This window comes from Festucalex cinctus, chromosome 13, assembly GCF_051991245.1.
Source record: "Festucalex cinctus isolate MCC-2025b chromosome 13, RoL_Fcin_1.0, whole genome shotgun sequence".
In the NCBI taxonomy this organism is placed as follows: domain Eukaryota; kingdom Metazoa; phylum Chordata; class Actinopteri; order Syngnathiformes; family Syngnathidae; genus Festucalex; species Festucalex cinctus.
The window spans coordinates 3655023-3681313 of NC_135423.1; the positions used below are offsets into that span (position 1 = coordinate 3655023).

At 40.4% G+C, this 26291-nt stretch overlaps 2 protein-coding genes and 1 long non-coding RNA gene across 3 annotated transcripts; 2 read left to right on the top strand and 1 right to left on the bottom strand.

Annotated features, from left to right (window-relative positions):
* The first annotated feature begins 507 nt into the window (after positions 1-507).
* Positions 508-12801, top strand: rcbtb2 (regulator of chromosome condensation (RCC1) and BTB (POZ) domain containing protein 2). The gene is made up of 12 exons (XM_077541258.1): positions 508-755; positions 2364-2505; positions 3197-3347; positions 4123-4289; positions 4381-4539; positions 5045-5152; positions 5224-5366; positions 6267-6457; positions 7084-7210; positions 8445-8584; positions 8666-8796; positions 9200-12801. The coding sequence occupies exons 2-12, from the start codon at positions 2380-2382 to the stop codon at positions 9338-9340; spliced, it is 1584 nt and encodes a 527-aa protein (XP_077397384.1). The 5' UTR covers positions 508-755; positions 2364-2379; the 3' UTR covers positions 9341-12801.
* On the bottom strand, positions 2805-6703 carry LOC144033263 (uncharacterized). The gene is made up of 2 exons (XR_013287915.1): positions 4107-6703; positions 2805-3282 (listed from the first exon to the last, which is right to left on the bottom strand). It is a non-coding gene; the product is annotated as an uncharacterized LOC144033263 (long non-coding RNA).
* Positions 12802-15551: 2750 nt separating the features above from the next.
* Positions 15552-18304, top strand: lpar6a (lysophosphatidic acid receptor 6a). Its single transcript, XM_077541748.1, has one exon. The coding sequence runs from the start codon at positions 16904-16906 to the stop codon at positions 17990-17992; it is 1089 nt and encodes a 362-aa protein (XP_077397874.1). The 5' UTR covers positions 15552-16903; the 3' UTR covers positions 17993-18304.
* Positions 18305-26291: the final 7987 nt, after the last annotated feature.

The window sequence follows — 26291 nt, forward strand, 5'->3', positions numbered from 1 at the left end:
GAAACATGTATAACAACATAGATAGATAGATAGATAGATAGATAGATAGATAGATAGATAGATAGATAGATAGATAGATAGATAGATAGTAGACAGACAGACAGACAGACAGACAGACAGACAAAAAAACTAAATAAGAAGAAAAAAACAAAAAATAACGCAGAATTGCTTTTGGGGGGAAAAGTAAATTAATTGAAATCTATACAATTCTCTGTATTATGCACACTATCATATCATCTATGACTGGCAACCATAGATAATGTAATGTAATAATGTAATAACCCTTTACATGACATTGACGTCAATATGTCATGTCAATATTCTGAAAGTATAGAGCTACTAATCCGCATCCGGAGGAAATAAACTCATGATGCGTGCATAAAATAGGGGGAAAAATATCATGTCATAATAACAGTTGCATTTTTGCATTATTATTTTCTAGTTGTAGTTTTAAAATGGACTTTTCCAGTAGAGTCTTCAGATTCTGAAAAATTCGCGATGTCTTTGAATGCATCTCATGATGCCGGAAGTATGGTGCAGAAGCTAACGAAGCTAACGCGGTTTTGTACTAGTATTACTAGCGGATGTGTAGCAGCCACAGCAGATTGCACCGTTGCCAACCTGCATTCACTATGACCCCGACGCCCACTTGACCTGCCAAACTTGTTGCCAGGATAGTTTTACGTGCCCCGCGGCCAACTCGAAGACGGCGTCTCGGAAGAACTAAGTAGTTATTTTGTGCGTCAACAAGCAAGGTAATTGTGAAGTGAAACAACACGACAACTAATTAGCCTTGGGATGGTGGTGTTTTTAGCATAGCCTCTCGAGCTAATGGGGTGGTTACTGCTACTTGGGACGTGCATTACGACACTGCATTATGTGTTTCATTTTTGTCAAGTTGACTTTAACATATGTTGCTAAATTGCTTGAAGGAAAACGTAATGTTCATTATTTTGCCGACGTCATACCAACGTAATGACGTCATCACGTTATATTTTTAGCTTTAGTAGTGTTTACTGAAGATTTTTAATAAGAATTGTTGATTTACTTGAAACCAGAATCAAACAGGTTTTACAAGACGATTCCAGTCGATATTTAAGACAGGAGGTATCTTTCTTGTTGAGCTTCTTAAACGTTTTCCTATTTTTAAAAGGCTGCTTAAAAGCCTACTAAATACAGAAAAGACAACATATAACAATGCCAATGATGTTAATTATTTCCAATTAATTAGCTACCAGTGTGAAACAATAGGTTAATCTCAGCATAACCAAAAAAATACATGTATATTAACTTGAAAATTACAATGAATATTTGATTGACATTCAACAGAAAATAATATGAAAACCTCGTTTTAATAAAGTGTTGTACAAATGTAAAGTAATACAAATTTAGTCAAATGTGGCGTATAAGGCAAACATAATTTTAATCAAAGATGCAATGCCTAGGAAAAAAAAATCAAATTAAATGTTAAATGGAGTGCACTTTCATCTACACCTTAAAAGTGCTTTTCGAAGGCTCGCATTCACCCATTCACGCTCACATTCACTCAGTATCGAGAATGAACACTCCAGAAATTGTTAATATACATCAGTGTGGAACAAATAAATATCACAGGAGGCATTTGTAATTGATTAATTCATGAAATTAGCATAATTTGGAATTTAATATGAAAGTATGAGCCGATGTGGCGGGTCAACATCAGAAGACAACTTAAGGCCAAAAAAATGTGTCTGCAAATTCACTAATTTCATTCAAATTTGGCAAAACGTTGAAAAATACATAAGAAGTATGACCAGTGGATTTGAAGAATTTCCTTACTTACCTAAATGTTTTTGATTGTTCGTCTACAAATTTTGGGAAATGCTGTCCAAGTCTTAGGTCCTAAGGTGATAAATGCAAATGGTGTGAGACACAGAAAACAGTGTAGCTGATATCACTCAAAATGTGTGTTTATGAGTACCCATTTAGATATTATTTAATTTTTTTATTTAATACATGTATTTATTATTTATATATTATGACCCTCTTAGAAAATGATGATTAACAGGCATGTATGACCTAACATTATTAGGCCAAAGCAACAACGATATTGTATTGGCGCCATCTGGTGGTGTCAAGGAAATAGAGTGAAGTGAGTTGAGGAGTTTCATTTCAACATAAGTAGTACTTTGCTACCATCATTTGGCATCTTTATGCAATCATAACCCTTTTTATGGTTTTATGTACAGTTTTTTTGTTATTTAGGGAACTTTGCTTGTATTATGATTTCAATTTTATAATATTGCAACTTTAAATCTTGAAATTTCTCAGCTGCTCATCTTGAACATATTTGTTTGCACTTTCCTCCCTTTCTTGTGCTGCAGTGAGTGATCGAGTGGCATGCTGGACGTGGGTAAGTGGCCATTGTTTGCCCTCCTCCCGCCTGAGGAACTCTGCCTCATCAGGCAGGCGTGCGTGTTCGGAAGCGGCGCTAACGAAGCCCTCTATGTCACCGTCAACGACGAGGTAACAGCGGCAAGTCGCCGACTCGTGTCTTCCGGGTCGGACCGAGATTCAGATGCATGCCACGCGCAGGGGATGAAGTTAAACAGATGGAATGGCGCTATCTTTAGCCGTCAGGACCTAATTCTAGACAGAGCTGCAAGAGTGTAGGTGCGACGGGCTCATCCTTGCTCATTTGTTTTGTCCTGACAAACAATAGTTTAAAAAAAACAACAACACAGTACAGTGATACTTTGATGGTTAAGCAAGTTTGGCTCTGCCAAGCTGCAACTTATTTTGAAGGAAAATAAAAAAAATCAACATTCAAGTTACAAACTTTTATTTATTTTTCTTCTCCTCGGCACCACTTGACCTGGACAATAGAACGGAATACCTTTTATTGCTGCTATACCCTTTGAGATTAAAAGAACCTCCCTCTCCAATGCAGGCATGCATGTAAAATGTAAAACATTTACAGCATAGAATAAATACCCTAATAATGCAAGAAAATAAATAATGGAACTGTAGTCTCAATAGTGGCCAAGCAAGCAGCCAAGCAAACAAGACTAGACTAACAAATAGAAACTAGACTAACGTGATAAATCTGTCGGAAGTGGAGTCTAGCACCTAACACCGCTATGCATGTTAACACATGAAGTCTGTTGAATAACATTCTTGTATTTTGAAATGCCGGTTCCTTTTTGTCTGCGTGCAGGTCTTCGGTCTGGGCACCAACTGTAGCAGCTGCTTAGGCCTGGGCGACGTGCAGAGCACCATTGAGCCGCGCAGGATCGATGTCCTCTGCGGGAAGAAGATCGTGTCCCTTAGCTACGGAACGGGACCGCACGTGGTTGTCGCCACTTCGGGTAAGCTCTAACATGATTGTGTCACGTAAATACACGCGAAATGCTTAAACATTTATTTTTAAAGGGGAAGTCAGTCCCCTATTTTTTTTTTTTTTTTTGATAATATGTTCTATGCAGTCCCACTATGGTATTCTGGTTAATATTGCGTTAGTGGAATATGAGTTATCATATTATCCATCTCAGGGGCTGGCCATTTGACATAAATGTTGCTTGGGTCTCAGGTAACAACCAATCACAGCGTAGCTTCAGAAAACAGGTGAGTTGTGATTGGTCGATGCCTGAGAAACAATGATGTCATCTTCAGTGGACAGCAAGTGTCAAAAGAGAAAATGGCAGGATTTTGCGTCATAACTCCATTTTGCTTCATAACTCATATTCCAAAAATGTAATATGGAAAAATTTAACGTAATTAAAAAAATGTTTTGTAATATGTAATGCCATGTTTAGGCTAGTGAGGTCACATATAACATTATTGTGAAGAAATGTTGAAGGTTGACTTCCACTTTAACATTTTGTTGCCTTTGTGACAGCATTAGCAGCATTAGCATTAGCATTAGCAGCACTGTAGCCTGAAGACGACAATATTAAATTCTGCAACGGGAAATGTGGCACACTCTTAAAGGGCCAGCGCCAATAAACATGCCTGCTTGTCCATGCTTGCATGTGTTTAGTGGCTAATTCGTTGATTTATTTCTCGGATTAATGGCACACACACGCTCTTTTTATGCTTAAATGGTGCACTGTCACGGGTGAACTTGCCTTCTTTTCTGCGTAGATGGCGAGGTATACGCATGGGGCCATAACGGCTACAGTCAGCTGGGCAACGGGACCACCATCCAAGGAATGATACCCGCCCTGGTCTCCACCAACCTGCAGAATAAGAGGGTTACCGAAGTGGCCTGCGGCTCCCACCACACCATTGCCCTTACCACGGAAGGAGAGGTACTGTGCCTTACTTTTTTTTCTTTTTTCTTTTTATAATTCTTCCAACTTTGTTTTTCTAATCAAACGAACGTGTCACCTCTGCCCTCAGGTGTATGCGTGGGGCTACAACAACTCGGGCCAGGTGGGATCGGGGTCCACCGCCAACCAGCCCACGCCGCGCCGGGTCAGCAGTTGCCTGCAGAGCAAAGTGGTGGTCTACATAGCCTGTGGGCAACTGTGCTCCATGGCTGTGCTGGACAACGGGGAGGTAACAATGTTGTTTTGGCCTATTTCACTTGCTAATCCACTCACAAGCGTATGTAAGTCATTATCTCATCATTCAAGATTAGCTAAATTCTGTTAAAGGACTGGGAATAAATGTTGACCAAGTCGGTTTGGTCAACCAGAAAAAGTGGTCGACGCAAAAATGCATGCGTCAAAGCTATTTTAAGAAAATGGTTGAATCTCGCAGAAGTACACTGAAAATGTCAATTATCACAGTTTTTTAAATAAAATGCTGCCATACACCTCAAATTGAGAGTGGTGTTGATGTGACCTCAGAAGGCACATCTAACAGAACGGTTGGCAGACTGATTTCAGAGTGCTAACAGCAATCGACCAATCAGCGGGAAAAGCAACCTTGTTAGTTCCTAGTTTGCTCACTGCTACACGAGCACTTCCAAATATGGCCAGTCTTGCACCGAGCCCACGGCGAATACCAAGAAAACCAAGTGCAGTGTGAAAAGATGTTACAGTTTGTGTCCACGTTGCAGATTTACGGCTGGGGCTACAACTGCAACGGCCAGTTAGGTTTGGGCAATACCGGCAACCAGCAGACGCCGTGCAGGGTCGCAGCACTTCAGGGAGTCAAGGTTGTCCAGGTAGGAGTGAGGCATTTGCCTTTTCATGACATGAGCAAGCGCACCCAGGCCCTTTGTCTCCCGCCTTCCAGGTGGCTTGCGGCTACGCACACACGCTGGCGCTCACGGACGATGGCTTTGTTTACAGCTGGGGCGCCAACTCGTACGGGCAGCTGGGCACAGGCAATAAGAACAATTATTCTCTCGCCACGTTGATCAACACCGACAAGGAGAGGTGCGTAAACACCCGCACAGCATAGTAACTAAGTGCTTGAATTTTTAATAGAATGCTTGAAATTTGTATTTTCTCCATCTGACTTGGTAATCTGCTTGTTGAATTGAAGAACAAAATAGAGCAGACCCTCGGAAGTCATATGCCGTCATTCCAGGATATGAGTTATGCAAATTTTGAAAGGAGACATGCGATTTTTTTTCCCGAATTCATAAGGGCTTCCATGTGCGTTAATTAAAGGTCTCTGACATTGTTCTGTCAAAAGAACTGGAAGTTTGTAAAGACTCCCTTATTGAGGCCCTCGGTCCAAGGTACTCTCTGTGGTCCCATTACTGAATATGAGTTATAATCAGAATAACCTATGGGACAGGTTTATTAGAATTTTTGGATGTGATCCCCCCCCTCATATATTCACATCCCGTTGAGCTACTGATACACAATATCATACCATCTTCCTTAATTGAAAACAGTGCTTATGTTGTCTATCTAGATCTACCTACAAGGTGTCATTTCATACTTTAAGAACATCTTCCCCATACATATTTAATATTAAATAGTTAGAACATCTATTTCATAGTTTGAAGATTGAACGCAGAATGTATTTAAAACTTACGTATCGTAGATGAGGCGTTCAATCCACTATCTGTAGACATAATAAATTAGTACTCACAGCCATGCTTTCTTTATCCTCTGCAAAGAACAACTAATATTAGTGCCAGACTAAGGAGTTGAAATGTCTCATTCAACAGTATATCCATCTGTTTGTTTGTTTTTTTGGGGGGAAGGCTGAAATCACATTTCCATTCATTTCAAGAGATCCATGTGTTTTGGTGTGCGAGTGTGGTCACAGAGTGAATTCAACGCGTATCTCAAGGCACCACCGTATTCTCGTGTTCCCCGCAGGATCGTGGAGGTGGCGGCGTGCCACACCAGCCACACGTCCGCCGCCAAGACGCAGAGCGGGCAGGTGCTGATGTGGGGCCAGTGCCGCGGCCAGGTGGTGACCAACCCGCACGTCACGCATTTCAGCTGCACCGACGACGTCTTTGCCTGCTTCGCTACGCCCGCCGTCACGTGGCACCTTCTCAACGTCGGTAAGTCTGCGGGTTCAAATGCGCCACATAGCTAGCTTTTATATTTATGAGACAATACATCTAAGAAACTTACTGTACTGGCATGGTTCAAAGATTTTGGCCTTTTATAATGAAGAGTTTCAGTATTTTATATTTTCTTGATACTCAGCAATTCTGATGACGACACATAATAGAGACACATTTTTGACATTTGGCCAGAAAAGGAATATTTAAAAGAAGAATGGCGTCATGTTGATGAGTAATGAATAGCAACTGTGTTTTTGTCAAGGTCTGCTTCATATTACATCGTTTTTTTCTTTTTTACAATTGTATTACATAGTATTTCCCCCTTTTTAATGCACATATTACATACCAATATGATGTGGAAAAGCAGTGAAAAGAAAACATCACAGAAGTGAGTCTTTTATGTTTTTATGACAACATTGTTACTTCGTGCCATGGTGCTGTCAAGCAACGGGGCTCCTTTCTGTGATAGTGGAAGTATTCGAAGAAATGGAAACAGGAAAGTCTGTTTCCTGCTCATACCTTCTTACTCAAGTTAGAATTTGAGAACAGCACAATGCCGGTATTTGTTATGTTGTTTACAGTATTTTAAAAGTTTTTTTTTTTTCTTTTGCTGTATGCAGATGGTGATGACTATTTGACGGTGGCACAGTCGCTAAAAAAAGAGTTTGACAGCCCTGGGATCTCCGATCTGAAGTTCCTAGTGGACGGAAAGTGCATTCATGTGCACAAAGCGCTGCTAAAAATAAGGTACGATTATGAGTTGCGTGAATGAAGTAAGCACTGTTGGGACACACAAATAATCACTCAGGACTCCACTTATGTTTTCTTCTGGTCATGATAATCATTTGAGATGTGATCATTTGCACTAATTGAACTCTTTGAACGACGTGTCGACGGCCAAAACAAACAGTTGATTGAGCAACACGTCCGTCATCGTATAGGGAACGTAGAAGCTTTCCCAGCGTGCGGTGGTGAAGGAACGCCGTATGTCCGCCACGGCGTTTCCCGTCGGTGTCAAAAGGGGAAGCCAAGGCAGACGTATTGTTTCCACGTTGGTCTTTTTATAACAATCCTCTCTGGACGCGGCACATCTGCATTCTTCTTCTTCATCGGAAGGAGCCAGACAGTCTGCTGCTGCGTCGGCAGCGGTGTTAACCTCAGTACACGGATATGCAGCACTTCAAAAATACCTGCGGTGCAAGGGCTTCGTCGCTTGAGCTGCACTTTGACTAAGGAAGTATTTGTTTGTTCAGCGATGTATGCTGTACAGATAAGCCCGTTAAAAAAAGACACACAACATGTACATGTTGAGATTGATTAGTAGTAGAAGTATCTGTATATGTATCTATTCATAAAAGTATTACTTTTGTTTTAGTGGTAATTTTCACAATTTTTACACAGGGAACACAATATTTGTTACATTATTATGTAAGCATTTTTTTCTTCAAGAAGATTTCCTTTTTTTTTTTTCGCAATTCGCGCGCTATTGTTTCCATTTTTACTCAAGCATTACATACTATTACTTATACTTTTCAAGAGGTTCTCCTGTTTATGCAGACGTTAAACTTTTTTTTTTTTAATCGCACATTTGTGTTTTGTTTTTTTGGTTTACCTGCACGTATTATGTAATGTTTTTTCTTTTACATAGTTTCCCCTTTTTTGTGTAGGGATTACTGTACCACTTTTATTCCTTTGACATGTCATTAAATGGACATGGTATCCACCCCTTCTTTTAAGTATTAGTACTAGTTTTTCCTCATTTTAAGCAGGCATTACATAGTATTTTCCACTTTTTTCATGCAAGCATTATATATGTTGTCCCTATTTATTGAGGCATTATATACTATTTTGTCATTTTTTTAATGCAGGCATTATACCGTATTTTTCTCCATTCTCCACACATCTTTCTCCACCTTTAACCTCTCCATTCGGGCTTCACACCTACATTATACAAATGATTGTTTGCGTTATCTCTCTCCAGGTGTGAACATTTTCGCGTGCTGCTGAACGAAACGGACGAGGACACCATCGAAATTCATCAGTTCCCCTTCCTGGTTTACCGAGCCTTCCTGGAGTACCTCTACACCGATTACATAAACCTGCCACCAGAGGATGCTGTGGGTAAGGACTATGCATGCACACACTTGGCAACACAACTGCATCAAACATGTTTGTTGCTCTGCGCCTCGTCGGGTTCCTCAGGCCTGCTGGACCTGGCCACCTTCTACCGGGAGAGCAGGCTCAAGAGGCTGTGCCAGGAGACCATCAAAAGGGGCATCTCGGTAGAGAACGCCATCACACTGCTCTCGGCCGCCGTCAAGTACGAGGCCCAGGTAAGCCCCAGGGAGATCTCAGGCTTGTCCTGCATCCTCCACACACTTATTTTGCTTTAGAGGAAATTATCCAGTTGTGATAAAAAGAAAGTAAGAAGTGCAGGCAAGTGTTTCTTTTTCATATTTATATAGGGATTTGTATTATATACAAATGTACAGTGGCTGGCTCTAAAAAGTCTTCACACCCCTGTTTAATTTGCAGGTTTTCCGTGATACAGAAAAACAGATTAAGATGAATCATGGTAAAATGTTTGCCCTTGTGTATCCTCGAGTTTCGCTCGCACATGTAGCCCCCTCAGTCCTCCATCTCAGCTCCTCGAGGCACATTTGAGACGGCTGCGATTCTCCAAAAATTCCGCAGAGCGACCAGCCTGACCAGACTGGGCCATCTTGATCTTTCCAGGATCTGGAGGAGTTCTGTTTCAAGTTCTGCGTCAACCACCTGACATCGGTCACACAGACCCAGGCCTTCGCCGACATGGACCACGACCTGCTCAAAAACTTTATTGGCAAAGCCAGTCGACATGGGGCCTTCAGGAACTGACATCCCCCCCCAAATCCTGACCACCCTCCCTTACTCGTGATGACATCACTAGCTTTCTATGTTCAGCAGTCCAGCACAGACCAAGGTAAACGAAGCCCTATCCTTGCTTTGAAGATGAAGACCACAAAGTTTCCACCAGCTTAGTCGACGGTGGTATGTAGATTTTCTTTTTTCGTTGTGTTTGGGTACTTCTGGGTGGCAGAAAAGTGCTGAAAACGTTGACAATGACTTGTTAACGTTAGCACTACAGCAAGCTATCAATTTCAATGTCAAAAAACAGAATGGAAAACTCAGATAATTAGCCAGTCCCTCGATCGTTATATTAAAGAGGCAGTGTGTAGAACTTTTTGATTTAAAATACATAATTAATTTCTATAATATGCAAAAAAAAAAAAAAAAAGTTATCATCACTTAAACATTTAAAAAAAATTATAAAATAATTGTAGGTCTAGTAATCACTAATTGTATTTTACTGGTCACGGCTCTCCTTACAGAACGCTGACATGTTTCGTACCCGAAGGAGACAAACTTAGTGAACGTTGTAATTGGTGATAGCCAGGTGAAGTGAGATCTCTCGGAGACACCAGTGTGCACGTGTGCTTCAAAATGCACGTGCCTGGAACTTAGGTAATTGCATTCTATTATTTTACTACTAGAATGGCGAAAATTTGTAGACACTGTCTCTTTAACTATGACTGGATTTCCACCCAGGAGTACTTGTGACATCATGATGTAAAGGTGAACCTAATCAGGCTTGTACTACAAAATCAGTGAACAGCACAAGCTCCATCCACTACCCTGTCACTGCAACTGACATAACATCTCGATGAAGGGCTGCTGAACCACAGGACAGGTCAGGTCAGGTGAATCGGGTCTGGTATTTTTTTTTTTTACCGGATGCTTTACTACAAGGAATGCTGGCTTTTTAAGTTGTTTTGTGTCGCACATCTCACCAGCCAACCTGCGAAACCCGTCACAGAAATGTGCGCTCTCCTTCCAACACAAACAAAGAGCTCCCAGTCTGTAGCACAAGTCATTATTTCCCTTCTTTTACTTTACTATCCATCACTAGTCAAGGGGAAATAGTACCCGTTGTAGTTGGTACGGACACCGCACCAACTTACTAACAAGCAGAGGTGGGTAGTAACGAGTTACATTTACTCCGTTACATGTACTTGAGTAACTTTAAAAAAAAAAAAAGTACTTCTAAGAGTAGTTTTACCACACAATATTTTTTACTTTTACTTGAGTAGATGTCTGAAAAAGGATCTCTATTCTTACTCCGCTATATTTATACTTGAGTAAATTTTTTTAACGACTACTTTTTACTTTTACTTGAGTAATATTAATTTGAAGTGACGCTACTCTTACTTGAGTACAATTTTTGGCTACTCTACCCACCTCTGCTAAGAAGTTATGTTCCAGAAGGCTGTTGGTATCTTAAATGACGTCACGGTTATGTTGCAACTGACACACAAAACAAAACAGAATCAAACATGGTGTATGTAAACACTGAAATAGTACAAAAAACATGTAATTACACCAAACAAAAGTTACATGTAATGTAACTTATGTAATATGAAAATCATAGACGGGCTCCCGGAAATTAGCATCTATGTTATGTTCATAATTCACCTTCAAAACTGCTACTCTAAAACAAAGAGCAACACGGCGTACAATAATAATTGCATTGCAAGTATTCTTCCTGTTATGTGGGAACAACAAATAATAAAATGGCAAAATTTCATTTGCTTTATTTATTACATTATGTTAAGCTGAAGTGTTATCCTCTTCTTATTTGTCTTCATTACGCTGTATCTATTACAGTCAAACTGACTTCTGCCCAGCACGTCACGACAAAATGTGTTGCTACACTCAAGGTGCGCAAGTTGCGCAACTCAAAATTCGCACAAAAAAAAAAAAAAGACAGTTTAATGTATTTATTTTTTGTATGTCTAAATGTTCTTATTTCATGGAGTGTCTCTTCTACCTTTTCCATCTCTTTGCACCCATGTTACTGTTACGTTTGACTGTAATCGGTAGAATAACCCCAAGTTACCATTATTAGTAGCCTCTTTCTCACACGCACACGCACACATCCATTCCAATAACTTGCTTAAAAAAAATAATACTAACTCTTAAAAAAATAATAATTTGGCTTTAGCCCTTACAAGGATACCTATTAGAAAAAAACAAAACAAGACACTGGTTATACACAGTATGTTATGTTATATTAAAAAAAAAAAAAACTATATATTGCATCACTAGAAATTATGGGGTGCAACTGTGACGAAATCAGGAAGCCAGCGTCGATGCCGGAGCTAAAACACAAACCTAACATGGACAAATGGATGCTGCAATTAATTCTGTTCTTGCAGAATTACTCATTGTTTCCTTGTTGAATTTTGAACAGCGAGAGGCGCTTCGTGCATTTCTAGCGAGTAAGATGTTCAGGCTTTTCCCCCCTTCGACAAGAACGAAGATGAAATTTTCACCCGTGGCCACGATTGGTTGGAACAAGCGTGTAGAATCAAGCGTCGTCCAATTAGCTCGAATTATTGTACAGAATGTCCCGCCTTTCCCGACCAAATTACTGTTGCCAGAACAGAATTATAGGTTTGTTTGTTAGCTCTTGCGTCGGTGCTGGCTTCCTGGTTTCGTCAACAGTTGCATATAACCCGCCACCAAACACAATGTCGATCAGCGGGGGCGGTACAAGATGTATTCTCCTGAGTTTGGGAACTCACAAATACCGCGAAAATTTCATCTTGCGAGGAAAAAGGTTAGAATGGAGATATTGACGTCCCGCAAATGTGGTAACCTGCAAAGGTCAGTCGAAGATTTTTTTCAGGAGCATCATATCCATGTGGTCACTCCAGGGATCAACTGCGCTTCACGCTTAACAATAGTAATCAAGGCATTAATAGCTTTTCCTGCATTCCCCGCATTCCTCGTCAACAACGGAAAAATGTACTGTGTGAAAGGGGCTACTACAGTCAACACATGCATCTGATTGTCACAGCGGTTCCTTTTGTTCCTTTCGATTCAGGGTTCGTCAGCTTTGTGTTACGTTACGTTGCATGCATTGTTTTGGATGCAAAAAAGAAATCACGTTCTAGGACTACAAATGTTACTGAATAGTTACACTTTTATACAAGTTGCACTATGTTATATCATGTAATCTGTATAAAAAAAAAAAAAAAAGAGCAAATAACATATCAAATGTTCATCCGTGCAGTCATTAATCAACAATTTGAACAACTGCGGCTTTAAAAGTTTTAACTAGGTTGAGCGTGTACACAATGTGCAAGAGGTTTTCACACTTGCGTTTATTTGACACACACACACACAATGTGTTCACGCATCACAAAACGCAGTCACGCTTTGACAGGGAGATGAGGAAGTCTTAAAAAACTATTCGTCGAAATGTCACATGAACCAATAAACTCAGATGAATATAAGACAGTATCAGTCTGCTTTTGATGAATTATGAGGCGGCCAAAGTCATGCGTTTGCAAAAAATTTATTCCACTTGTGTGTTTATTGTTTTGTGATCTAATCTGCAGTGAAAGTAGGGAGCAGATGTTCCTCCATCTGCTTTACAAAGGTGGCGTTAATTCGGTTATCGTTTTTATATGGGCCACCTTTCAAAAACCACACAAGACGAAATGTTTCCGTTGTTACAGTTGAAAGCTGTTAGTGCGTTGCATGCAGCCGTTGGTTGTTTGCGCAGGTGTATGTGGGGTGGGGCGGGTATTTGTTTTATAAAGCAAGCCAAACACGGAGCTGCACGCTAACTTGCTAAATGTGGGAACTCTTCAATCCCTGCGTGTTCGCAGGAATTCCAACGTTGAAGCATGATGTCACCTGACATCGCTCACTATTCAAGGCCTCAGTCTTGGCCCTTGAGGAGGGAGGGATGAAGGGGGGCCGGTGGGGGGGCCGACATGCTTCCTGGCATTGTGAGAGCTTTCAGCCATCTTGGGATTTGGAACATGTTTTTTTTTTGTTTTTTTTGCATGTCAGGCGATTGTTTTTCGGCAAAAGACAATAGGGAAGGTTGTTGTCTGGAAGGTTCACTCCGGTGTTTATTTTTTCGCCCATAATGCACAAAGCATCTCTTTTGAATTTCAATTCAAAGAGTAACTAAAAAGTACGTTTCATTTTATTGTACAGTAATACTCTGTAACAGTATACAATATGAAGATTAATACGGTTCAAATACAGTAGAATAAAAAATACTGAATGATGCAATTAAAATGTAGTGCAAATGCAACAAATAAATATTGTACCTAGATAAATATTCTCAAGCAAAGATTACATTCCAAAATTATGTTAATAGAGCTTAAAAGTTAAACACAACTGAACAGTACCTAACAAATACGTATCACTTTATCAGAATAAAAACAAACACAGTTGCGAAGATTTGTTCAGATTTTTAAACAAATTGTATCCCCTTGGAAATAATGCAAATAGAAAGAAGGACTTCCGGGCTATAAATGTAGCTCGTCCCCTCATTTCCGCAGACCCTGGCACCGAGATGAAGTACGAAAGTCATATTTTTTATAGTAGATATGGCTTTGGCCTGAGCACAAAAATGTGTGAATATCTTGAGTTTTTCAGCAAATAATGGAGGCTATGTACCAAAACATGATGTGAGAGGTGAGGTCGCAAATACTGAATGTGGAAAAAAGTTTTGCATATGGCCTTTTGTTTTTTATTGTCATGGTCATTGAAGTGTAAGAGGTTGAGCCACTATAAAATATATTCAAAGAGGAGGATTTTGAAGGCCATATTAGTAAAGTGATGTAATGCAGTCTCAGAAACAGAAGGCGACAATGTGGGGGCACTTATGTGTTTGTGCGTGCGAGTCTGTGTACAGTGCGTGTGTCTGAATGCTAGGAGTGAAAAGCTTGCAAAGGGCGCTTTGTGAGGTCCATTTCATTTCATTTTTATCCGTTTCATCCTCTGCTGCTGCCCACACGCTGGCAGCGACAACAAGGAGACACGTCTACCCGCTTGTTTTAAGATATGACTCACACGATCAAAAGCTGCAGTGCCATTTACCATTTACCACTGCAGCTTTTGATCGTTTCTGGAGTAATGATTGATTGAACATTTCATTTAATCGTTGAAATTCAGTCAGTTTGAATTGCTATTTTATCCTATGCATTGTTTATTGTTTATTATTTTTGGATCACCATTATACAGCTACATTTCCCGGGATCCTTCATTTAAATCACATTACTTCAGATATATATTTATAAAAATGTTTGTTATAGATAAATATTATGAACGTTACATCTTTTATAGAAACAAAAAAAAAAATGTGATTTTTTGTTTTGTTTACAATGTTGCAATTTTTTAAATACAAAAAAAAAAACTGCCAGATTTTTCTCCTAAATATTTTGTGAATCAAACGTGAATGATATTAATGGCAAAATGTAGTCATTATGCATGAGTTGTGTATTAATAAGGTTGTCATATAATAATCGTAAGCAAGGCAGCTTTATTTATGTAGCACATTTCATATACAATGTAATTAGATGTGCTCCACAGTTACAACACACCATTTAAGGCAAAATACAACATTTAACGGAGAAATAATATAAATCAAAAAAAATTTTTTTTAAAACCCACCAACACACTTTTCGTAATCTTAGTAAACCAATGTGCTCATAAGTTATATAATGTTATGAGCACAACTTTGTCTGCCAACTAGTGGTGAATGGTGATATACACAACTGTGCTCATAAGTTTACATAACTTAGGAGCACAACTGTACGTACCCCAATTGAATTAACATAATATTCTTTCAAAGCACTTCAAACACTGCTTGCATATTTCAGGTCTCAAGCTAATCTTACTTCTTATGTACCACAATTGTAGTACAGTATTTAGCTGGGATAGAGACTCAGTCCTGCCACAAATGGTGGAAAATGTAATTGATGCACCACTGGCGGGAAAAAAAGTTTAAAAATGCCACTATTAATCGTTGAAAATTTAGGAAAATTCTATATTTTTATTGCGAGAAAAAAAAATGGTGTCAAAGCAATCAAAAAACAAAATTTTAAAATTTTGTCCATGAAAAACAACAAAAATGTATTTATCAAAAAAAAAAAAAAAAAAGCAAATCTACCAATTTTTAGTGATTAGTTTTTTATTAGTCTGTGGTAAAAAAAAAAAAGTAACGAAGGTGACATCACTAAAATGAAATGGGGGAAGAAAAAAAGAAGAGTAAGCAGCATTTGTTTGTCCTGTTGGAGCAGACAAAGGGAGAGGGGGAGGGTCCGGGAGGCGGGGATTTTGACCCAGTCCCAGCCCAGTCAAAGTACAAAAGTGTGTATGAGTGAGCGAGTGGGCAAGCGAGCGAGCGAGAGAGAGAGAGCGGCACAAAGGAGTGGGCAGCAGCGGCTCCTCACTGATTGCTTGAAACCCACAAGAGGAAAAAAAAAAAAAGAAAAGACACGAGCGCAGACTGATACAGTGACTTGCTCAAACTATATTGGGGGGTAAGAAGAGGACGAGGATACAGGACATAAGCGAGGACTTTGTTACTCTCTATTGCCATCTGTTTGTGGATATGCCAGCCTTCCCTTTGTGCGACTATTCAGTCTAGAGGCACACGGTTGGGGGGTAGGAAGAGGGACACCAGCTCCCCCCCCCTCGCCATGAGCTCACTCCTGGACATCCGCGAGGATATTAAGGATGGGGACCAGTCCAGAGGTTTGAATCTCCAGGACCAAGTGTCCTTATGCTTGAGCTCTCACCCTCGTGCTCCTTTTTTAAACCCTTTTACTGTAAACTGGTGCATTTAAGATGTTGATGTAATGACAACAGGAAAATATACGTTGCATAATACTTTGGGACAACCGTCGGGACCCCACACCAACCCCTGCATTTGCACCCGAAACAGTAGCGACATCCATGCTGTTGTTTGCTATCAAATACTCTGCAGACAGTAACGATTGCTTTGGTCCCCATCCTACTACCGAAGCTGGCAAATTTGGCGCCCTTCACACAGGATATCTTTGGGGTCACCACTATACCCACCTCCTTTGATCTACTACTACTTAAGCCCCTTTCAAACCTTGCATGGAATTGGCGCAGAAGAGACATAACTGTACACCAGCGTCTGGAATCAAATACTAACTGAACAGTTGCCTTGGGAGAAGTGAGAGACTGGTGTTAAACTTAACACCCCGGGAGCTGCCACCTCTCGTCGGAGACTGGAAAATTTGGCACCTCTGGACCAAGCATCAGAGACATTTGGCCAATGACTGGTATAAACTTGGCATTGCGGAATCCCCAGCCACCTCCCACCCAGGAGAGACCGCTGTGTCAGTGTCTGGGATAAAAGACTTCTCAGAGAGTTGGTTTTAGACTCCCCTTACATGCAGCTGCCACCCTGCCTCTGGGACTACCTTGGAAACTAGTGTATTTGGCACCTTTCATGCAGGATTTCCTCAGAACCCAGCATTAGAGATGTAACAGATACGTCTGGAATCAAAGACTTTGCGGACAGTTGCGAAAAGACGTGAAAACAAGGCTTCTGTCTCCACGATGTTCAACACCATCCCGCCGATGGGATCCGGCAACGTCTCGGCGGGCAACTGGAGCTGCAGCAAGAACGACGGCTTCAAGTACCCGCTGTACAGCACGGTGTTCAGCGTGGTCTTCGTGGTGGGCCTCATCACCAACGCGGTGGCCATCTACATCTTCACCTGCTCGCTCAAGCTGCGCAACGAGACCACCACGTACATGATGAACCTGGTGGCGTCCGACCTGCTCTTCGTCTTCACGCTGCCCCTGCGCGTCTTCTACTTCATCAACCGGAGCTGGCCCTTCGGCAGCGTGCTGTGCAAGGTGTCCGTCTCGCTCTTCTACACCAACATGTACGGCAGCATCCTGTTCCTCACGTGCATCAGCGTGGACCGCTTCCTGGCCATCGTGCACCCCTTCCGCTCGCGGACGCTGCGCACCAAGCGCAACGCCAAGCTGGTGTGCGCCGCCGTGTGGGCGCTGGTGCTGTCGGGCAGCCTGCCCACGGGCTTCCTGCTGGACACCACGTCGCTGCAGCGGCCTCGCACCAACGCCACCTTCTGCTTCGAGAACTTCTCATCCAACCAGTGGAAGTCGCACCTGTCCAAGGTGGTCATCTTCATCGAGACGGTGGGCTTCGTCATCCCGCTGCTGCTGAACGTGGGCTGCTCCGTCATGGTGCTGCAGACTCTGCGCCGCCCCCACAAGGTGAGCCGGGGCGGCGGCGGCAAGCTGAACAAGACCAAGATCCTGCGCATGATCGCCGTGCACCTCACCACCTTCTGCTTCTGCTTCATCCCCTACAACGTCAACCTGGTTTTCTACTCGCTGGTGCGCACCAAGACTCTCAAGGGCTGCTTCGCCGAGTCAGTGGTGCGCACCATCTACCCGGTGGCGCTGTGCATCGCCGTCTCCAACTGCTGCTTCGACCCCATCGTCTACTATTTCACCTCGGAGACCATCCAGAACTCCATCAAGAGGAAGTCGCTGGCGGCAAGGCCGTGTGACGCCAAGTTCTCCGAGGCGCTGCAGTCGGAATCCAGTTCCAACCTGCAGTGCAGCCTGAGGAACCTCAAGGGCAAGATGCTGCACAATGAGTCCTCGGTGTGACACTTTCAGCGACCTTTATTATAATTTTTTTAACGCTCTAAAATCCAGCATCCAGTTCGTTGAACCCGCCTCTGTGGATTAATGAGCCACTATGCACCCTCTTTAGAATCCTTCCGCTGTGGATTTTATTGACATTGTGTAACCGCCTGGAAGGGAGTGAGAATACTTTTGCAAGTTCATGTCCGTGTTTATCTGTCGCTAACTTTACCACACTTAAATTAACGTAGTTATATGGAGATAAAGTTCAGGCAGTGTTTTTGTGCACAGAAATGGATGAAAGTCTTAAATAAAACTATTTGCACCAGGAACAAACACCAGTTTCTTTTAAATGTCCAGTGTACATAGAGGTAAACAGTGGAGAAAGTGGTCACATGAAAAAAAAATTTGAGTATTAGAGTGATGTGGCTAATTTGTGAATACATATTGTAGCTATTGAGGTTTGTCAGACTTGTGACTTCGACTTGACTTGGCCACAATAGCTTGGCGCTTGCTTGAAAGTTGAAGGGCATAACGTGAGACGGCGCGTTACTCCCACCTCACCCAGATTGAGGAAGTGAGCGTCTAGCGCTGGTCGGGCGGGGAGTGCCAAGTTCCTGTGCGGAAGTTTTGTGCAATCGTTGAGCGAGACGCCGCACGCTTGCGGATGCTTTATTTGGTACACCCGCACGTGTACTCGTTATCATATCATAGACTAGAAACTGCTATGGAAATGAAATTTGTCTTTGCTTCGAGTTAGGCTAAATTAGTAAGGTGTGCATGTGCTTATGTATGAAATAGTGTATGTTTTTTTAAGGAAGGAAATTAAGTTATGTAAACTAAAAATAGAATAGAAGTTTGATCTTTTGCTTATTTTTTCAAATGTATTTTCTTTTACTTATATTTACTAATCACATAAAACTATATAATAAGAAAATAAAAGGCACTTTATCTAAATTATCATTAAAAATATTTTGAATTTTTTCTTAATATACATAAAATTTAGAAAATAAGGCAAGCATAACTTCCCTTTTACATGTTTAAAATATTTTTTTCTAGATTAAAGAAGAAAATTGAACCTGCAACATAACAGGATGGCCAACAATAATAATAATAATAATAATTATATGTATGTGTGTGTGTGTATATATATATATATATATATATATATATATATATATATATATATATATATTATTTTTTTTTGAAGAATGTTAAAAGCAGTTCAGTTATGTACACTATCTGGTACTCAAAGCACTTCACAAAGTTAAATCCCAAATTAATCCTTTCAAGTTTCAACATATTTTTTAATCAATCCCACCACCTCACCCTCAATTAACAGCGTGATATTAAAGATGATACAGTTTGGTTTTCATAGAAACTGTCAAAGGAATTATTCAATTTTTGCAACTTTTCAATTGTAATGTCAGTAAGTATATTTTGATTTTGATTCTTGTGCTTGTGGTTCACAAGTGTTTACTCTCACATGGCTAAACGCTTTAGCAAGTGTAACTATGTGAACAAGCACCTGTTTGAGTCGATATGCTGGAATAATGAAGGGTCTTTGAGGTTTATCTTCATCTATTTTCTCACACTATATAGAGGTCTTTGAGTAACATCCAAACTATTACAACTTGTGTTGCCTGAACAATGCAAAACAGATGGCTGGGCGTGACTTGATTTCCCACGCAGCGCCACCGTTAAGGCGAGTCAAGGATGCGGGACTCGATTGCTGTTGTCAAAACAAACAAATTGACCTTAACATCATGCGCAGTGTTTGCTCCGGTGGAGGCACAAAGTACAAATGAGCTCAGGGTAGAGTAAAACGTAGCCTGGGAACCTTTATACTTTCGTAATTAGAAACCTACCAGGGCCAGGGGGCATGTCGCCACAAAATGGCAAAATACAGGCTGGAGTGGTGGGGGTTTAGGAAAAAATCACCACCACACATTAACAGAAGCCCAGAGGTGTAGATTGAAAAGGAGTTCATGGGTATACATCCTGTATATAGTGAATTTTCCTGAGTGAAAACGGAAGACCGTGCCTTTAAAATAATGCTGTGTTGTTGTTGTCGGCCATTTACCCACAACGCTATTATCCTACAACTACGTTAGCCATAGCTGCTATGCATGGAGCCAGGTAAGCTAACCACTTTTCTACTGTAAATGTCTATAACATTTAGTCTCGTAACAGGAAATCTGACATCTGAATATTTGTCAAATAAAGTTTAGATGTTATGTATTTATTTTTGCTTCATTTCTTCAGGTTAAGCCATGTAGAAAAGTAGCCCAGATAAATTAAGCTAAACTAAATTAAGCTCCGCGGCTATAAAGCTAAGCAGTTGACAACAGAGACATTAGAATCCCTTTGAGGTACACCTTGTAGTCAAGTCGTATTATCCACGAAATAATGCAATTCTGCTGTTAGCGTGTTCAAAATTCACCATTTAAAACAAAAACATACTCTATTTTGTTTATCGTTTCACTCTTTCAAAATGTGTGTGGAAAAAGGTCATGACAAACCCACGACTGGTACTGTATCTTCCTTGGGGGAGGTAATAAACAAAGCTTCTTTGCATATACAAACCTTATCTAATCAGCCTGACCTCTCCCTCCTTCTTCTTCTGACAAGACACAGACACACATTCTGCTAGCTTCTCTTTTTTTAAAGGGAGGTTTATTGTCTCTTTTTTTTTTTTTTATTTATTTCTTTTATTTTAGCATTGAAAGGCTGTGCAAGGTTATCATGCTTGCACACAGCACTCATGTTTAGGCTGACAAGCTCCATAAGGGTCATGCCAGCCCGTACCATCTACCAGTCACTTCCTGTGGGCTGAAGACAGCAAAGGGTACGTGCATCTTGGTTATTTTGGCTATTAAAATAGTAGGATATATCCAGTTTGCACAAAATCGCCACAAAGACTACAAAGAATTTTTGCATCGAAGATGGTTCTTATCGCACAGATCCTGCAAAATTGCCATTGCAGTTGTTTCACACTCAAAGATCCCACGCCATCATCAAAGATGGTTATTTTTACAACTAACAAAATCACAGCATCAAAGACAAATATTTCACAGAGATCCCACAAAATTGCCAAATCAAAACTGTTCTTTAATATAAAATAAAAAATAAAATCCGGTAAAATGAGTACATCAAAATTAGTTCTCTGCGTACATTGTAGCTCCTGGAAATTTGCTACAATAAATGTGGTTATTTCACACAGTCCCACAAAATTGCCACATCAAATACCAGAAATTTTCTACATCAAAGACTTAATACATCCACACAGAGAGTCCACAAAATGTTCTCATAATGTAAGGAACTAGACTAAGTGCAATTTCTGGAGAAATTGCGTGGGAATGCTGAATGCTAAGATTTGAAAGCATGTGGAAGGCTTATTAAATAAATTATGAAATTATAATTTCCAGGTTACTGGACAATGCTTTTTACCACTGAGCAGTATTAGACACCTGGTAATGATGATAAGTTACATGTATGGAAGTGGGCGTGGAAAGTGATTGGAGACAAATATTTCACTGAGACACCGCATCAAAGACCCTTGTTTCACATTCCGACAAAATTCCTGCATCCAAGACTGTTGCGTCACACTGCATCTTCCTGCAAAAATAACTGCATCAAAGACAATTCTTTTCACACACAGATCCCGCATTAACGTAATTAATGCCACATTAAAAGTTGACCCCCCCTGTTTAAATGGCCAAAATTGATCGCATCAAGTATGGATCCTCAGAAACCCAAATACTCAACTAAAGGAGCAATGCCTAAAATTTTTTGCTTGTCATTCGAGATGACATGTTATCAAGGGAAGGAGCTCAGTTTGACAGTGGTGGGGGTCTCCGTTGAGGATAATGAAGCATTTCCCGCTTTAAATGGGTGGCATGGCTCTCCAAGTTACATTGGGAGGAAATGTCTGCTATTACGCTGATATGAGCAGCGTCCACTCAACGCTGAGACGACAACACGTCCCAACTATGTGCTCTCCCACCTTGTTTTCACTTCTAGTATCATGTTTAGTATCGGCAGGCCAGACGAGTTGACTTGAGCGCCAATTAGAGAGAAACAATGCAGCAAACAACAGTAAGGACCATATATTGTTCGGATTAAATAAGAAGCAGCACTGAGTGAATAAAAACCGTAACAAGAGTGGAGGTTTAAGAGTAAAGCCACTAGTCACATGAACACCCCCCCCACCTCATTCCCATCTAAACAAACCTTATCAATCTGTGAGAGCGCCTTAGCATTATTAGCATGACAAAACAAAAACCACAAAAATATGCAGTATCAAAACAGTGCTTTTGTCAAAGACTGTTCTTTGCATACAAAGAACCCACAAAAAAAAAAAAAAAGTCATGCAACTGTTTCGAAGCCCCAGCCTCAAAAGTCTGAGACCCGTGCTCAAAACATGCAATAAAACATTTGGGTTATATTTTTCAATGTGTTTTCCATGTATGGACACGATCAAAAGAAACTAAAATGGCCCCCGACACTGTAAGCCGTCCACTGTGACTAACACGCGTGTAAATCATCAACTGTTTGAACCTGCGCACGCTCAGCTGGAGGCTCAGCAGCTCCATACAATCACCAGACAGCAGTAACAGAATTTACTGCGGAACATCCCGCCCACTTCCTACACAAAGGCGTGAACGAAAAACGCCATCAGAGATTAAAAACAGAAGAAGACGGCTTCTGTTTTCATGGTGCACACATGGGCAACTTTGGGGAATCCCCATTAGGAATATATGGACACCGTACCCACGCACAATGTAAAGCTTTGTGTGTGCCAGCATGGAGACACAAAGCAGCAGCTGACGTGTGTGCGTGTGTGTGGTGTGTTTGCGTCGAAGACATTCACGTGAACTCTGTGTCAACTCTCAACTTCCAGTTCATGAGGGCAAACGGGAGAATGTTTACTGAGGACAAGACGTACAGAAGATGGATGGAGGGCTATGCAGTATAAGGTTCTATAATATGTATTATATAATATAGTCCATTCATGTGTACTTTGACAAATTGTAGTTTTTGTTTTTTAACTCATTCACTGCCAATGACGACTATAGACGTCAAAAATCCAAGCAAACAGCCAGTGCAAATTTTGACAAGAAATTTGAATTTAGTTTTAGTTATTCATTGTTTTCATTCATAGTTAGTAATACCCATTGTTATTAATAACAACAATGACAACAATTTCATTGCTAAGTGCTACCATCGTGCATAGTGATCGGTCTTGGTCTTACTGAGACCACAAACTGGGTCTCGACCTCCAGAATTTAGTCGACTAAAATTGCTCCTTATTTTTGTCGACTAAAGGTTGGATTAAAACTCAAATACAATCAGGTGACTAAGTTATGACTAAGGCTTTAATTATATTTAGTCAGAAGACTATAACTAAAACTAAATTGAAATTTCTTTTTTTTTTTTATTAAAATTTTAATTTAATTTAATTTTTTTTTTTTTTTTTTTTTTAATTAACACTGGCTGTTTGCTTGGATTTTTGACGTCTATAGTTGTCATTGGCAGTGAATGAGTTAACTAATAATTTAAAAGTAAATAAAAAATACACCAAACATAACCTGCAATTGGCTGGCAACCAGTTCAGGGTGCACCCCGCCTACTTCCTGAAGCCAGCTGGGATAGGCTCCAGCACCAGACTCGCATGACCTTTTGTAAAACTAATTAACGCCAGAGCATTGTTTGAAATTAAATGTGTTTTATTCGGACATTAGCTTTAAGTGGTGGCTTTGGCTAACAAATGATAACTTTTTCATTGGTCACGGGCAGTCATGTTTGAGACCAGTGAAATCTGCCTAGCAACAAACTAGGCAGTGAAAATTATTACAATTGTGTCGTTTTCAATTGAATAACGTAAGGAACTAGACTTAAGTGCAATTTCTGGAGAAATTGCGCGGGAATGCTGAAAGCTGAATGCTAAATAGCTGAATGCTAAGATTTGAAAGCATGTGGAAGGCTTATTAAATAAATTGAGAGATAAATTATGAAATTATAACCTCCAGGTTGCTGGACAATGCTTTTTACCACTGAGCAGTATCAGACACCTGGTAATGATGATAAGTTACATGTATGGAAGTGGGCGTGGAAAGTGATAGAAAAAGTTCAATGTCCCATTGAAAATGAATGGGAAGAGTTGATATTAAATGTTAAATTGTGGAATCAGACGATATATATATACCCCGGGAGGCGTGAATTTTTTAAGCTAGTTGAAATTTGAACAATCTAAATTGGAAGTATTATGTGGGAGTTGTTGCGCGGCAAAAAAATGGAGGATAAAAATCACAGTAACGTGTGGGAATGCTTCAGAAAAGTTTGTATGTTTATAGTCAATGTGGAATCCAAATGAAATATATGAATGTTATTACAGTATTTAGCGTCATCGGTGTTATCAAAGCAGCTGGCGCGTGCGCGCGTGTTCTAAATTAATTGTTGTGGTCTGGCAATAAGAATGGGGCATTAGCAAAAGGCCGCGAACTGGGCGGTCAAGGTAAAAAAAAAAAAAAAAAAAAAGTCTGTTAGAACTCGTCGGTTGGCACCACCAAAAAGGAGGGCCCGAAATAGACACAATAATGACAGCTCGTGTCTTTCAAGTGCTTTGTTAGCAACAGGAAGGCGGTACTCCACCCATGGAGCGGGTACTTCTCTTTAGCGACTGAGTCACCAGCTCGCGGAAAGACGGTCATCCCAGCCACAATATTAGGTACACAAGTGACCTACTTCAACCCAGTTAAGGGACTTTAAATAAGCTGCCTTAAAATATTTTTATGGTGCCTCATTTTTGAGTGAACGAGCTTTGATGTGGCAGTTTGTGAGTTATAATCAACAACTTGACTATCTAATAGTCTCCTGCCAGTCTAAACAATGTATGTTATTGTGTATAGCAGGGGTCTCCAAACTACGGCCCGGGGGCCATTTGCGGCCCTCCATACATTTTTTTGGCGGCCCGCAATACTAAAACAAATTTTTCAATGCTGTTTTAAAAAAAAAATAAAAAAATAAAAAAAAGAGGGTGGATTAAACATATTTAGCTACGCAAAGACACAAATTTGCAGCTAATAATTCAGTTTCAGAAATAAAAATTGTTTCATCCACTTGTTGCTTAGGTCAAAGGTCAAGGTCCAATTTGTGAAACCATCACATTAATTTAATGCTTCTTAAGTGTGGTTAGTTGATGACCGATTTTTCTTTTTATGGTTCAGAATGTCAAGTTGGGATTCAGCTGCTGCTCATTGGAGAGGCGTATCTATTATAGTGGCACACAGGGGTCACTATTTGCCTTGTGACTGTTAGCAGTTTTCAATAAGTAACTGTGCATTATATAAACAATTTATAATTTCATTGATTTTTACCATGTTTAACTCATTCACTGCCATTGACGGAAAAAGACGTCAAATGATGCAATTTTTTTTTGCTGGTCTGGCAATGAATGTGTTAAATAACTTTAGGGAAAAAAAATCAAAGTGGCCCTTGCAGCTTTCTATTTTTCTGTATGTGGCACTCAGAGGAAAAAGTTTGGACACCCCTGGTGTATAGTATCGATTTGATAAATGTAACATGTTCAAGATTACAGTAGGAAGTATTGACTTGAGTTTTTACTATATTTGAATAAATGCACAGTGAGTGACTAATACTGTACTCTGACAGCGGCATTCAAACACAAGCTTGATTAACTTTACACACGCAGAATTTTCATCTTCAATGTCATTCGACGGTTGCATCTAATTAAATAACAAAAGGATGTGTCGACATTGTTGATCAGGATTAATATGATCCGCTCAAGTGGCTGTGTATCAAATGACTGACTCCATTTGCAGCTCCTACAATCGTGTCTGTTTCCTAAAATGTCTCCCAACCCCCCCGAGTGACTTGTTCATTAAGGAGCCAGATACAACACGCCCCTCACATCCTTCCTGGAATCGTTTTTTTCTTTCCTTTTCAGCATTTATTTTATGAACTTGACATCCAGTTTAAGGTCCACGTACTAGGACGCTCTTTATCATTATGACAATTCAGCACACGAGTTGCACAACCCGGGCACGAGTGATATCATGAATTAATGCCACAATTTAAAGCGCTTTTGTTCTCATTTTTACTGTCCACACTAATAAACTCCGAAATTGAGGAAATAAAAGTAGCGATGTGTCACAATATGTGATGACTCAAAAAGCTCAGTTTCCTCTTTTTCACCTTTACTTAATGATTCTGCAAAGAATTGGTTTCTGGGTAAGACATTTTGGATGCAGCTCATGACACCAAATTAATTGGTCACCAGTGGGACCAAAAAGGCTAACCT

Excerpts from the sequence above, each read along its gene's own strand:
- rcbtb2 (XM_077541258.1), top strand. The coding sequence starts at position 2,380 with ATGCTGGACGTGGGTAAGTGGCCATTGTTTGCCCTCCTCCCGCCTGAG. Across the intron at positions 5,367-6,266 it reads ATCAACACCGACAAGGAGAG|GATCGTGGAGGTGGCGGCGT; the intron begins GTGCGTAAACAC and ends TGTTCCCCGCAG. Across the intron at positions 8,585-8,665 it reads GCCACCAGAGGATGCTGTGG|GCCTGCTGGACCTGGCCACC; the intron begins GTAAGGACTATG and ends CGGGTTCCTCAG.
- lpar6a (XM_077541748.1), top strand. The coding sequence starts at position 16,904 with ATGTTCAACACCATCCCGCCGATGGGATCCGGCAACGTCTCGGCGGGC.